Source organism: Pteropus alecto, unplaced genomic scaffold, assembly GCF_000325575.1.
Source record: "Pteropus alecto unplaced genomic scaffold, ASM32557v1 scaffold10, whole genome shotgun sequence".
Lineage (NCBI taxonomy): Eukaryota > Metazoa > Chordata > Mammalia > Chiroptera > Pteropodidae > Pteropus > Pteropus alecto.
In genome coordinates, this window is record NW_006431210.1 from 6,756,170 (window position 1) to 6,769,599 (window position 13,430).

At 34.4% G+C, this 13,430-nt stretch overlaps 1 protein-coding gene across 1 annotated transcript in view; it reads right to left on the reverse strand.

Annotated features, from left to right (window-relative positions):
• DYNC1LI1 (dynein cytoplasmic 1 light intermediate chain 1) overlaps window positions 1–13,430 on the reverse strand; it is a 29,920-nt gene that overhangs the window by 7,257 nt on the left and 9,233 nt on the right. The window contains 5 exon segments of the mRNA XM_006905721.3: window positions 1–104; window positions 1,296–1,389; window positions 3,538–3,707; window positions 5,532–5,762; window positions 6,480–6,596. The exon segment at window positions 1–104 is cut by the window's left edge and continues 15 nt beyond it. Coding sequence (XP_006905783.1) covers window positions 1–104; window positions 1,296–1,389; window positions 3,538–3,707; window positions 5,532–5,762; window positions 6,480–6,596 — 716 coding nt within the window.

The window sequence follows — 13,430 nt, forward strand, 5'->3', positions numbered from 1 at the left end:
AGGAATCTTATATGGGAATCCATATAGTTTCTGAACAATGTATTTATATACTAAATCTGTATTTTTGTTTTCTTTTACTGAAGTGTAAATAAGTGCTGCACCATCTGAATAATACCGTTAAAGAAATTTTTGGACAAATTCCATGAACAGGCAACATAAAATTCTGCGTTCTCAGCGTAACATTCACATCTACATGCATATTAGTTCCTATAGTTTCATGCAAAATAATTGCTAAAGGTATTTTACATGGTAATCGAAAATTTCAAAAGTATAAAAAACATGTATATATTACTTCTTACGCCTATTTACTTCTAATGTAATTTCTGCACTTTTCAGACTCAAACACTTTGGCTGGGGAATGCAACTGCAAAATATCTGATCCAAGAGGGGTGGGTGAGAATAGTTCTCCTCGATGCACTCAAGCTGTGATGAAATTTTCAACAGTAAACTCTCTTTAAAGCATTCACTAACAACCCTCATTTTATTCTTCTATTAGTTGTAAGTATTATTCATTGGCTCACCTAATCCTTGCAACTTAAGACTAGACAAGATTCCTTAAGATAGGTTTTCTAACCTTGGGATCATCAAAATCACCTGGAAGCATTATGAAAGTATAGATTCTCCAGCCTCACCTTGGAATGTTCCAATTCAGTAAGTCTTAGGCACAGCCAGATTTTGAAACCACTGCATTTGATTATATGTAGGGATAACATACTACACATATTAAAACACACAAATACAAATATTGATCTTGCCCTACCACCCAATACATACCAGATTTGGCAGGGATGGGAATCTAGTTTTACTTTTTCAGACTCTAAAATAGAATGTCAACGGTATAATGGCCAGCTAAAAGATTATTATACTAAGAATATTGAGTTATTCTATATATAACTTAGAAGTGGGCTTTATTTAAAGTTAACAATACAGATTGGTTTGATATCAATTTCACCTAAGCATTTTAAGATATAAACATTATATTGGTGGTATAAATACCACTTTTTAATCAGAATGCTTACAATGCCAACTCATGAAAATTTTCCACATAAGACTGATAAATTATTTTTCTTAAGCATAGTACTTTAAACACAGGAAATCAAAGTTATATACTTCCGATACTTGCTTTTATAGCTCAAAATACCCAGATCTAATTGATTTGGGAACCAAAATGAAATTTGCAACCAGAGGCAGGAAGAAAAAAGTTTATGGAATTCATCAACCTTAATTCCTTTCTTTAAAAAAAAGAATACAAACAGGTAACATACATTGCACCAATCAATGTATTAAAAGGATACACTGTAAACAAAACTTCCGGATATGTGACTGAATAAAATCAAAATGTTCGTCTCTGTAGTCATGTTCTTTCTCCAATACACTAATGGCATCACACTGTTGAGTTGAAATGATTTAAAAAATACAACATTAACTTTAAATAATCAAAATTAAACATAATGATTTAAACAGTTCAATTTTGGGTGGGAGAATATCAACAAAACTATAGCTCTGATGGGTGACTGAACATTAGTACCTAGAATATCAGTTACTTCTATTTGTCTAGAGACATTTAACTGAGGTCTCAAGACTAATGAATAATTTTTTTTCTTTAAAAAGCGCTGACCTCTATGTTATAATGAATGTGGTAAAGACACCAACGAGAAAGTTTTAGTACATAAAGGAAAGAAGAACAGGACAAGCTTATAATACTTGCTACCTCAACAACTTATGTTCTAGAACAAAAAATTTAAGATCTAAAATCTATACTTGTTCTATAAAATACTCTTTACATCCAGGGACTCTGCAGCTCTCACTACTTCCTCTTTGTTCCTCTGTTTATCTGATAACTCTTAGTTGGCTTTCATTACCTTTTGGTGCTTTTATTCACTCTCACTACAATTTAACCAATAGCCAAAAAGGGGAATTACTGGCTATTTTTGAAATGTCACCTGTACAATCAATGAAACGAATTCTGAATTCTGCTTGCTACAGAAAAATGTTAGAAAAAAAGAGTGGGGGGCATGTTCAAGCATCACAATATCCCAACAACTTCACCAAAACCTTTCTAAACGGAGGGTATAAAATCTAAAAATAAACATTTAATAATTTTCATTACCCCTAATATTAGTTTGGAATCAAATTTGATATAATTTTTATTATGCATCTATACATCATAGAACAGAGTATCCTTGTATAAAAATGATGTAGCACACATCTGTCCATTTTTAAAACAGAGAGTAATTTCAAATTATTTAAGCTACATATAATTATTATACTGTTGACTTATGACATTTTTGGTGAAGCATGATAGTTTAGCAGAGAAATTTTTAACTGCAATAAGAGGACCTGGACCTAAGGCAAGAAACTTTGTCTCTCTACACCTCAATCTCCACAATCTTTAAACTGGGTTGAACCGCCATTTTCACCCATCCTGACACTCACATTCTCCCATCCTCCTGCACGTTTTAAAAGCTCTTAAACTAAAGAACAACTGATGGTATTTTAGATTTTGTGAAATACAGTAGATGACCTCTTCTGGCTTAAAACATTTGTGAATCTATGACTCATCTGATACTGATTCAGATCTCTTTTTTCCTTTAGAAATTTATGAGGCAAGCTGTAGTGCAAAACAGAGCAGTATCTGCTAATAAATAGCTCTTTGCCAAACAAAACAAACAACAAACAAAAACAAATCACACACAAAAAGATTCTAGTTTAAAAACAGTTTTAAAGAAAAGGTATGTAATAATTAACTAAACCAGAATCATCATTTAAAAAAGTGGATAACAGACTGGACTTAATTATTTTAAAGCTACCCCCAATCCCTTTGTTATTGATAATTTTTGTAGTATTTAAAGTAAAACTTAAGCTAAATGTTACATTTTAAATCTCGAAAGGGTTTATACGGTCTTTTTCTTACTATTCCATGACTTACAAATAGGAAAGGCATACTACTCAGGACTATATAGGGAGAAGATAAACTTGAACTATAAATTGTTTCTAAGGGAAATTAGATTTTATTATAAAGTGTATACAGTAACAGAACTCAATTAACAGAATTTCGATTTTAGCAATCTTCCCAAAAGCTTTTTAATAAATAAAAAGCCCCTGATAACTTTATATAGTGACCACTGGTAGGTGTTTAAAATTTATTTTATTTTCAGTATATAATCTTCTGATATTAGGCATTAGTATATCAAAATTTAATGTGGAAAAATATTTTACTTTATAAAAAATTAGTAATTAAATTCTCATCTTACCTGTAATTATTTCTAAATTGACTGTACAATGAAAACTAATTGGAATTAGGAAAATGAAATTCAATCACAAACAGAATATTTGAAACAATTTTCTTTCAAAGAAACTATGATTAAGATCACAAAACCAACATGTGAAAATCAATATTTTAAATTATAATTTCTATTTGTTAAGAAAAAATATCTAAGAAAAATAATGTATCAACTTCAAAAGGAGCCTGGGAAACAAAATAGTTGTTCATCCTTGGTTAATATCAGTAGCAGAACATCTAGGAAGCAAACTAACCTTCGTGCAAACTACTAGTACTGGAATGCCCAAGTTGTGTGTAAGTGTATCTGCACCCAGAGGCAGAACCACACTGTCGTCTTTGTCTTCCTGTGACACAGTATTTCTTCTCTGAGGAGAAGCTGGGAAATCTTCTCCTGGCTCTACATATTCTTGGAAGTCTCTAATCACTGAAAATCAAAGTAAATAATTTAATAGTTTAGAAATTGCTTTATTTCAGCAGGTAGCTTTTTCTGCCTTAATTTAAATATGTATTTTACTAGAGTTTATACTTCATCTTGTATAAGAGAAAAAACTAAAAAGATTTGAGAAATCTATTTCAAAGACAGTACAGAAACATTGGACTCAAATTAATTATTAGGAGGCAGAGCACAACACTGAATGGCTCCAAAGAGTAGGGCTCAATATAAGCCCAGTTTAGTTTCTGTGAATTACTTTGGGCAAGTCACAATCTAGCTTTGTCTCACACTACCTTCTCTAATTCACAAAGGGTACTGAGAAAAGATAAAAGAAAAATAAATGTGTGTGTGTGTTGGGAGAATCCCACATCTTAAAAGACAGTCCTAGGTGGCTTTCTAATATTAACTTCCTTTCTCTAAAATCTTTATACAGGTCTTCTCCTTTTTACCTAAATGCAATCTTGGGCCACATTCATTCTGTAACCCTAATGAGAATTGATGAGATATTACCAATGCTGATAAATTTTTAGAACTCATTTGTAAGACTGTTTAAACCTTCACTTAAAAATTAAATTAAACTGAATGTATCAAGAGCTTTAATAATGTATACTTTGACTCAGTAATCCTCTTCCAGAATTCTCAAGGAAACAATCATTAATGCACACACACACGGGGATTTCCATATAAGACCACTTTTCATGTTTAAAAGCAAAACAAATCTGCATAGTGTAAAACAGTATATGAGGAAATATACAGAGTCATAAAGAGGAAGAGGGAAACTTGAACACATAAGTGCAGTTCCTTCAAGAACACAGGGGCATACATATACCCTTAGCAGCTCTGGTAGCTACTACCCTTCGAATCAGAGGCTGAAATCTAACAATGGTTCTCCAGTTTGAGCATGCACCAGAGTTTCTGATTCAGTAGTCTAGGGTGGGGCTGATACTATATTTCTGACAAGCTCCTCCTGGCTACTGATACTGATGCTGCTAGTCTTGGGACCAGACATTGAGAACCACCTCTTTAAATTTAGAGGGGAAAAAAACCCCACAGGCTATGGCCAACAGGGAAAGAAAGGCACAGACTAAAAGCAATTAGAACTATCTTTTTCAATGACTTAGAATATACATTCTCTTAACTTTTCACTGTTTCCTTGCATATAAATTCCAGTACACTAACAATTCGTCCCTAAAAGTTATTATCAGCTAACAATAACACATAAAAGCAGTATTCCATCTGTATATTTTCTTAAGAAAAGTACAACATTGGCAAATGAAGCACTCTTGGTGAATTTAAGAACTGTGACAACTGGCTTATAATCTATTAGAAATGACCCATATCATCTTCATAATTTCCATGAAAATTTCCAATTTACATGGGCATTTACAAAATATATTATGTACTTTGTAAATCATAAAACCAACTTAATATCTTTATATTTATGTTATTAACATCCTTTTGGACATATTTCATTTTGACAAGGCTGATAAGATTGTTCTGCTTATCAACTAATATTGCTGCAAATGAGCAGCTGAAGAAAGATTCAAATTTTTTCTTTTTTTTATCTTGAAAAAGTACTTTCCAAAATGAACACATATGGCCTTGGCAAAGGAATAAAGGCACCTCTACTAAAGAGTCTGCTATTATGTATGTTTCCAATTAAAAACTATATTAAAACCTAGCACATCATTTCAAAAACGGTACTCACATTATGTTTCCTTCCTTAAACCTTATTCAAAGTCAAAAATTCCTAACAATTATGACAGCTAAAAAATTTGTATTTGAAATCCATATTAATATTTTTAGACTACTCACGCTTTTGTTCCATTTCTTTCATTTCTTCAGGAGGAATTTTCAATTTGTCAATATGTTCCCTAACAACGCTTGCCCATTTCTGTAAAGAATCCAAAGCAGTCCAAGGCTTTGACATATCAACAACCAGCATAACTAGAGTGTCCTTCAGAGAACCAGCATCCAGTGAAAATTTAAGGAGGCCTTTGTGATACAGATCTCCATCTAATATCCAAACATTACATCTTGTTTGATCTACGGTAGACAAAGGAAAGTTACCAAAGCAACGGGATTAAGTTATTTCATCATTCAACCAACAACATTACTTGGTATTTTAGGGCATCTCCATAGGAGATGTATCCTTTAACAAAGTTCAACTATTTAGGTCACAACTACCAATTTAGTAAAGGCCCAACAAATATTCAGAAAAATGATTTAACTACCAACATGAAACACCAGCATCCTCTACTTCATATTTCTCAATTCCGAAACACAGACTAAATGACATGTTGCTATTCATACCATCGATAGATAGAGCCAAGATATTATATAAAAAAATAGGAAGGCAAGTGATCTATAGGGGAAAAAAATGGCTGATCAGATGAGAAAAGCTGGAGATGACATTTTTATGACAAAAAGTGAAAAGAAGCTGAAAGGGAGTCAGCAAACAATCACAGGATATTATTATTTCACTATTTGTGAGAAAATGAACTGAAAAGTTGAGATTCTTCAAGGATAGCAAGAAAACTAAAGTGTGCACACCAGAATACCATAAGATGTTTAAAAATGTTTCTATATGAATCCCAATCCCAAACTAATAAAAGTATGCCTAAATATAACTATTAACCTATTGGCATGACACAGGACTCCTAGCAGAACATGACATACTAATAAAAGTCGAAGACTAATATGAGCAGCAGTGTACCTCAGAAAGACTTCAAGAAATTTATGTTATAAATAAATGACACTCACCATCCCTGTCTTCATCGTGAACATTTAAGTACAAATATTCCAATCCTCTTCCTTTCTTGTACTCCTCTATTCCCTGAATTTTTCTGATTAAGCTTGTTTTCCCAGCTCCATCTTCACCTGTAAAAAAAAGGACAAATCTTTTTAATAATATGGAATATACACACACACACACACACACATAGATATAAATAAGGATGCTTTCTAGTGCCAAGTGAGAGACCTAACTGGAACCAACTTCAACCAGAAGGTTAATTTCATGGAAGATAACCAGGTAGCTATAGAGTTGAAGATACTGACGTCACCTCCAAGATTCTCTCTCCTGGTGTCTCTGCTCCTCTTGTTTAGTCTCTTATTCTAGCCTATTACAAATGGCTTCCTCTGTGGGTATTTTTCAGGAAGTTCAACTCTCACGTCATCACAGTTTAATATACAAGGAACTCTCTTGGCTTTCAGTCTGAAAAATCTCAGGTAAACACTCTTAATTGGCCCAGTTTGGGTCATGTGCCTACCCACGGGCCACTCACAGAGGATAGATGGTACATCAAAACCGACCAGGACAGGGAATTGTGACTGTAGCCTCATCAAAACCATGAAGCCATAAGAAATACGCAGCAAGTAAGAGGGGTGGCAGTTGTGGGTAGGAAGTTGGGCAAGAACAAGGGTAGGGGGAATACAGAACAGACAAAAATAAAACGTAGACTTTAAAAATATTAACAGCAAAAAAAATCATGTGATTTAAGCTTGGTACGAGTTTAAAAGATTTAAAACTAGGCTAGCTAGTCAATGTTTTGGTGAGGATTTTTTTATATTGTGAATTTATTTAAACACTACATGTCACTGTTTCATAAACTTATTTATTTGTTGGCAATTCACATTAATAATAGCTTCTTAGATCCAAGGACTCATTCCTGGAGATTAATGAGTTATCTGAGAATTTAAAAACTGTTCATTTTCATGTCAAAGTTTAAAAAAAAATGATGTCTTAGATCTTCTGAATGACCATCTTTATATAACTAAGTGCTGCCACAAGACTTCAGTACCCACCCTGCACTGGCGTTTATAATCCTATTGGTGCCAAGATGAAGCCTAGCAATCCAGGCAGAATGAGCATGCCAAACTCAAAAAAAAAAAAAAGTGTCATAGAGCAGTTAGTTCTACAACCAATTGTACTGGCTAGATTGGTTCTTTTTAGGAACCATTTTCCAATACTTAACAGCAATAAGTATAGCCTTAAATAGGCATTAAAGAGCTTGCCATTAAATGAATACTTATTTTTCAGTAATATTTTTGCAGTGTATTATTAAAATGGCCCATCAAAATAACAGATTGGGTTGAAAACAGTAATATCTATGATAATGACAATGATTCCCAAGATGATCCATCATGCTCAAAATGGAAATAATAAACAGTGAAAAATAAAATATGTAAATACTTATGTCTACTATTAAACCCAACACTGGCATTTAATTTCAGTAAAATGTCACTGTTATATTGACTACTAATTTGAATTTTATCAGTTCTATAGTTTTTACAACATTTAATTTATAATTTGTTTTGGTTTTATAATTGTTCAAGAACTACATAAACCAAAAAAATTTAAAGAATGTTATGTAGTCACCTCAACAGGCATGAGCATTAGAGATAGTAAAAAATAATTTGAATCGCCATGTAGGAGATCTCTGAAAGCCTTTTAAAGAGTATGAACAGGCAGAGCAGAGGGTTTTCTGTATAATACTACAATGCTAGATATGTGTCATTATACATTTGTGAAACCGCATAATGTACAAACCAAGAATAAACTCTCATGTAAACTATGGACTTTAGATGATAACATGTCAGTTATCAGTTCACTGATTGCAAGTACAGTAATAATTGAGTCACTGTGCAGGATGCCAACAGTGGGGGAGGGTGTGCATGTGGGGACAGGGAATATTCGGAAACTCTCTGTACTTCCCATTTCATTTTGCTGTGAACTTAAACCTGCTCTGAAGGGAGTCCTCTTAAGTTAAAATGACAACTGAAAGCTGTTTATCCCACAGAAACAATGTATTTATTATAAGCAAAAACTTAGTGCCCAGACTTATGACAGAAGCTTAAAACAATACAATGTTCAATAAGAATTTTCTAAAGTATATATAGATCCATAAAAACAGGCAGTAATTAGATAAAACTTCATTTAATATGACCCAGGAATTCTCTTTAATTCTCTTAAGATGTTAGAAAGTAAAGATAACCTTAAAAAGAGTCAAAAAATTTAGATGAAGGGGGAGTGTAGGGATGGACAAAAAAGGTGAAGGGGATTAAGATGTATAAACTTCCAGTTATAAGATAAATAAGTCATGAGGATGTAATGTACAGTATAGGGAATATAGTCAATACTGTAATAACTTTGTATGGTGACAGCTGGTTACTATACTTATCATAGTGATCACTTCATAAGATATATAAATGTCGAATCACTATACTGTACACTTGAAACTACTGTAATATTGTACATCAACTATACTTCAATAAAAAAAGGAAGGGAGGAAGAGAAGCAGGCAGGAAGGATAAATACACACTTTTGGAACAAAAAAAATTTCAGATCAGTGTATTTCAACTTATTTTTAATATTTCAAGTGACTCAAATATAAAGGTTTCTGAATAAAAATATATATACTCATAGATAATCTTAAGCATAAGCAAAAGAAAAAAACGTAATAATATCAGACAGAAAAAAATCACTGATTATTTGGTTATCTCTAATGGTGACATTTAATGATTCTTTAAATGATGTTTGCATGTTCCTTTTAATCTGATTTTAAAGGTTTAAGTCAATAAGCTCAGAAGAGATTTTGAGCCCAAATTCATGACATCAAAAATATTGTCAATCTTCAGAAAAAGTCAAGAACTATATGATTTCACTCATGTGTGGGATATAAAACTGAAAGCAACAAATGAACAAGACAAACAAAAACTCATAGACACTGAACAGTTTAGTGGTTACCAGAAGGAAAGAGAGGAGCGGAGAGGGAGAAAAGGGTAAAGGGGGTCAAATATATGGTGACGGAAGGAGATCTGACTTTGGGTGGTGAACACACAATATACAGATGATGTATTATAGAACTGTACACTTGAAACCTACATAATTTTATTAACCAATGTCATCCCAATAAATTTAATTAAAAAAGAAACAACTAGAATGTCTATTATTGAACTGTACCTTTATAAATGGTTAAAATGATCAATATTATGTTTATTTTACAAAAAAATATTGCACGCCAAAAAAAATATTGCCAATTTTAAATTAACCACATATGCTCACCATTTTAAGTTCTTGCAACCATCACTAGAGTATGGCTGCTTCCTTCTAAGGATTGAATACAAGATACTCTCTTATGAGACTGCAGGTTGTTCCTCTGTGTGAATGTTGCTGATCATTCATTTCACTGGCCTGATGGTTCTCAAAAATGTATCAGATTCACCTGGCGGTGGAGCTTGTTAAAACACACATTGCTGGGCTCCACCTCCTGAGCTTCTGATTCAGTTAGCCTGGGGTGGAGCCAGAGAATCTGCATTTCTAACAAGTTCCCAGTGTTGCTGATGTTGCTGGTCTAAGGACCACACTTTGAGAATCACTGCATTAGATATCTACTACTCTAAACCAAGCACTAGGAATACAAATATCCATATGTCAAAGTTGCTATCCTCTAGGAGCTTGTAAATTGGAGTGGGAAAACAAAGAGCAGACAATTTCGAGGTACTGTCATTAGGACTACACTAGAGATAAGCAACAAACCAGGAAGCTGGCCTTAAGGAAAAATCCTAGTTTTGCTTGGGAAGTCAGAAGGGCTTTGTAGAGAAGGAAACACTAGCCAAATCTCGTAGTATTAATGAACCATGGAGAGTCAGTCATTCCAGGAAGTAAGGAAAGCATACACAGAGGCCCAGAGGGAAAGAAATGTCCTTCTAGGTAGAACAAAAAATTTGAATGCATGAAATTTAGAATGTGAGGGAGAAAGGAGTCAGACAGTGAGAACAGACAGGAGATGCCAGACCATGAAAGGCATTCATACCAAGCTGAGATGGTTACCTTATCCTGAAGATAACGAAGAGCCACCGGAAGTGTTTAGGTGTTTCAGAAAGACTGCTATGGCAAAGTGTGGAAGACTGATTGACATGGGTAAGTTTAGGAGTAAGGAAACTAGGTAACAGGCTATTATTGGAGTTCTAGCAGGAAATGAGGTAGGCCTGACCTAAACTATTAGCCATGGTAGTGGAGACAGCCGTACTCAAAGGCTGATTGGGACGGGAGCTGGCAGAGAGATGAAGACACAGAAGCGCGTCTAAGGGAGAAGACCCCTCCCTTGCCACAGCTTCAATACTACCACCCTCTCCTGCTCTACTACCTACCTCTGAGATGGCTGGTCCTGAGTCTTCCCTACAGGATGCTCTTTCAGCTCTATCCGGGGTTTGTGTTCCCCAGGGTCCATTCTTCAGTCCTCTACTCTTCTCACTCTTTATGTAATTCTAAGAGAATCTCCACACATGACTCCCACAGATTTCCTTCCAGCCTTAGCCTCTCCATAAACACTTCATATTTCAACATGCACAAAAACAATATTATTACTTTGCCACCTTTCCCCCAAACATTCTTATATAATTATTAATGTAAGATTCCAACCTCAAGGCCTTTATACCCAGTTCCCTCTGCCTAGAACATGCTATCTTCAGAAATCTGTTACCTAACCTTCATCTCACCTTCCCTCAAATATCACTTCCTCAGGTAGGCCACCCCTTAACCACCTCATTTAAAATCTCAATCTCCCAACACTCCTATTCCTTCTTGTTTTATTTTTCTTCACTGAAATTACTAACATAATATGTATTTTACTTAGTCATTCTCTACCCCCACTCGCGTCAAAGCTCCAGAGGAACAGGCCTTTGTGTTTTACTTACTGCTGCATCCCCAGTACCTTGAGAGTGCCTGTGACTATAGTGCCTATTAACTCTGCTCCTTTCACAGAGAAATGCATAGTCCTGAGCCTCCTACAGAGCAGCCACTAAAAGATCTTAAACGACAAAAAAAAAGTGTCAAAACATTAATATGAGAGTCACAAATCCCTGAATAAAGGATTCAAATTTGATCCCCTTACCAAGTTTGGGAGTAGTTAAAAACTCTGTGTATTAATGGGTTTAAAATGCAAAAGCCTAAGAAATTAGGATAGAAAAATGATGAAATTTCAAGTCTGTCAACGTGTTTCCACAAATAAAAATTAAACGACTGTAATTTGTCTCCCTTTGCCCATATTCTGGTGAAATAGAACCATCAGTGCCTTCCACTTCTATCTCTATAGGAGCAGCGGTAGCAGCAAATGTTTGCGGAGTGCCTACTGTATGCATTTAAGCCACAGGAATTCTAACACAACTTTAAGGGGGAACAATGATTATCTCCCATTTGGCAGATGTGAATACTGGGGCTTAGGATTGTTAAAATTAAATATCATATCCAAAGTCTCATAGGGCCAGGACCCGAATTCACATGAATTTAACTCCAAAGCATACTCTTTCCATTATACAAAGTGCTGCTATCTTTAAAGGTCATTAAAACAATACTATTTATTATTTTTGTAATATGATTCACAAAATAAAAAGGCATTTCTGCTTTTAGGCGTCACTGCTATTTTCAGAAGAAAAATAAAAATGATTTAATGCATTCTTCTCTGTGGGCTGCCTCTGAGTGATAGGTGGTTATGTTCCTGTCCTGATTCTGCTTTAAGGACTAGGAATGAAGTTCGTTTTACTAAACCAGCAACTTCTCTCCTGGAATTTTAGATAAAGATAGTTGTGCCTCTTAACATTCAGCGCCTTGGGGATCCATTGTAAGATAAATATGACAAGATTAAATTTGAAAAAGAGTATACTGTCAAATAAATGTAACATGGTAAATATGGTAGTGTGAGATTTGTTCCTTCCCTGTGATTTCAAAATTTCTCACTTCTGGTAACAAATTAAAAGTGTTCACATTGAGAAAAAAGAACATTTCGTAAACACACACAGACTACAAAGAATTCTAATGAAATCCTCCCTACTTACAGATGAGGAAACTGAAGCCAGGCCACAATCACAAAGATTGTAGGAGCATGGCAATAATCCATCCAAGCCTCCCGAGAGAATCCAAGTCAACCTTCTCAAGAAGGCAACTCCCCTTTGTTCTCAAAAGAGAAAGGGATGAGGGGAAAAAACCAGAATATCTTAATCCTAAGAATATTATAATACCTAACGGTGGTTGGCAGAGAAAAGATTCTCAAGATGTTTAAAGAAGCACTTTATTGAAAAAATCTTTCTGGGAACAAAATTTCTATCAACTACTCTTTTCCCCTCTTCAATTTTAATTAGCAGTTGGAAGTTATAGTTGGTTGAATATTGAACATTCAATTTTACACATATTAAGCCCATTTCTTCTTTACGTAAGTCTTAAGCCTCAATTATGATGACCATTTACTGCAGCTGTCACTTTTTCTTCACCTAAATGAACTCTTACATGATTTGTCTTAGTGGCAAATGTGGACATCTGAAAATAGATCTACTTTATAAAAGGCCCAGAAAAGGCTAACGAAGTCATATTCTGTAAACAAAATCTCATGTGTTACCTACTACCTCCAGAAATCTTATCTGACGTATTTGCAAAGATGCAGTCTTACTCTAAGGTTATACACATCTTCCAATCACATTATTTGTTAGGCTGTTTTTTTCCCTTTTTATATCTTTAGGCACTTAACACATGGCCTCCTCCCAGTTCTCTTCTCCTCACTATGTAAACATACCACTCAAAAGGAACATTCACACTACAATTCATTTCCCATCCTACAACTGAGAGATCTTCAAGAAACAATTTCATTATGTCCATCTCCCTTTGAAGACCCTTCAGGAGATTCTAGTTAATGATACGCAAACTGAAGGATTCAGAGG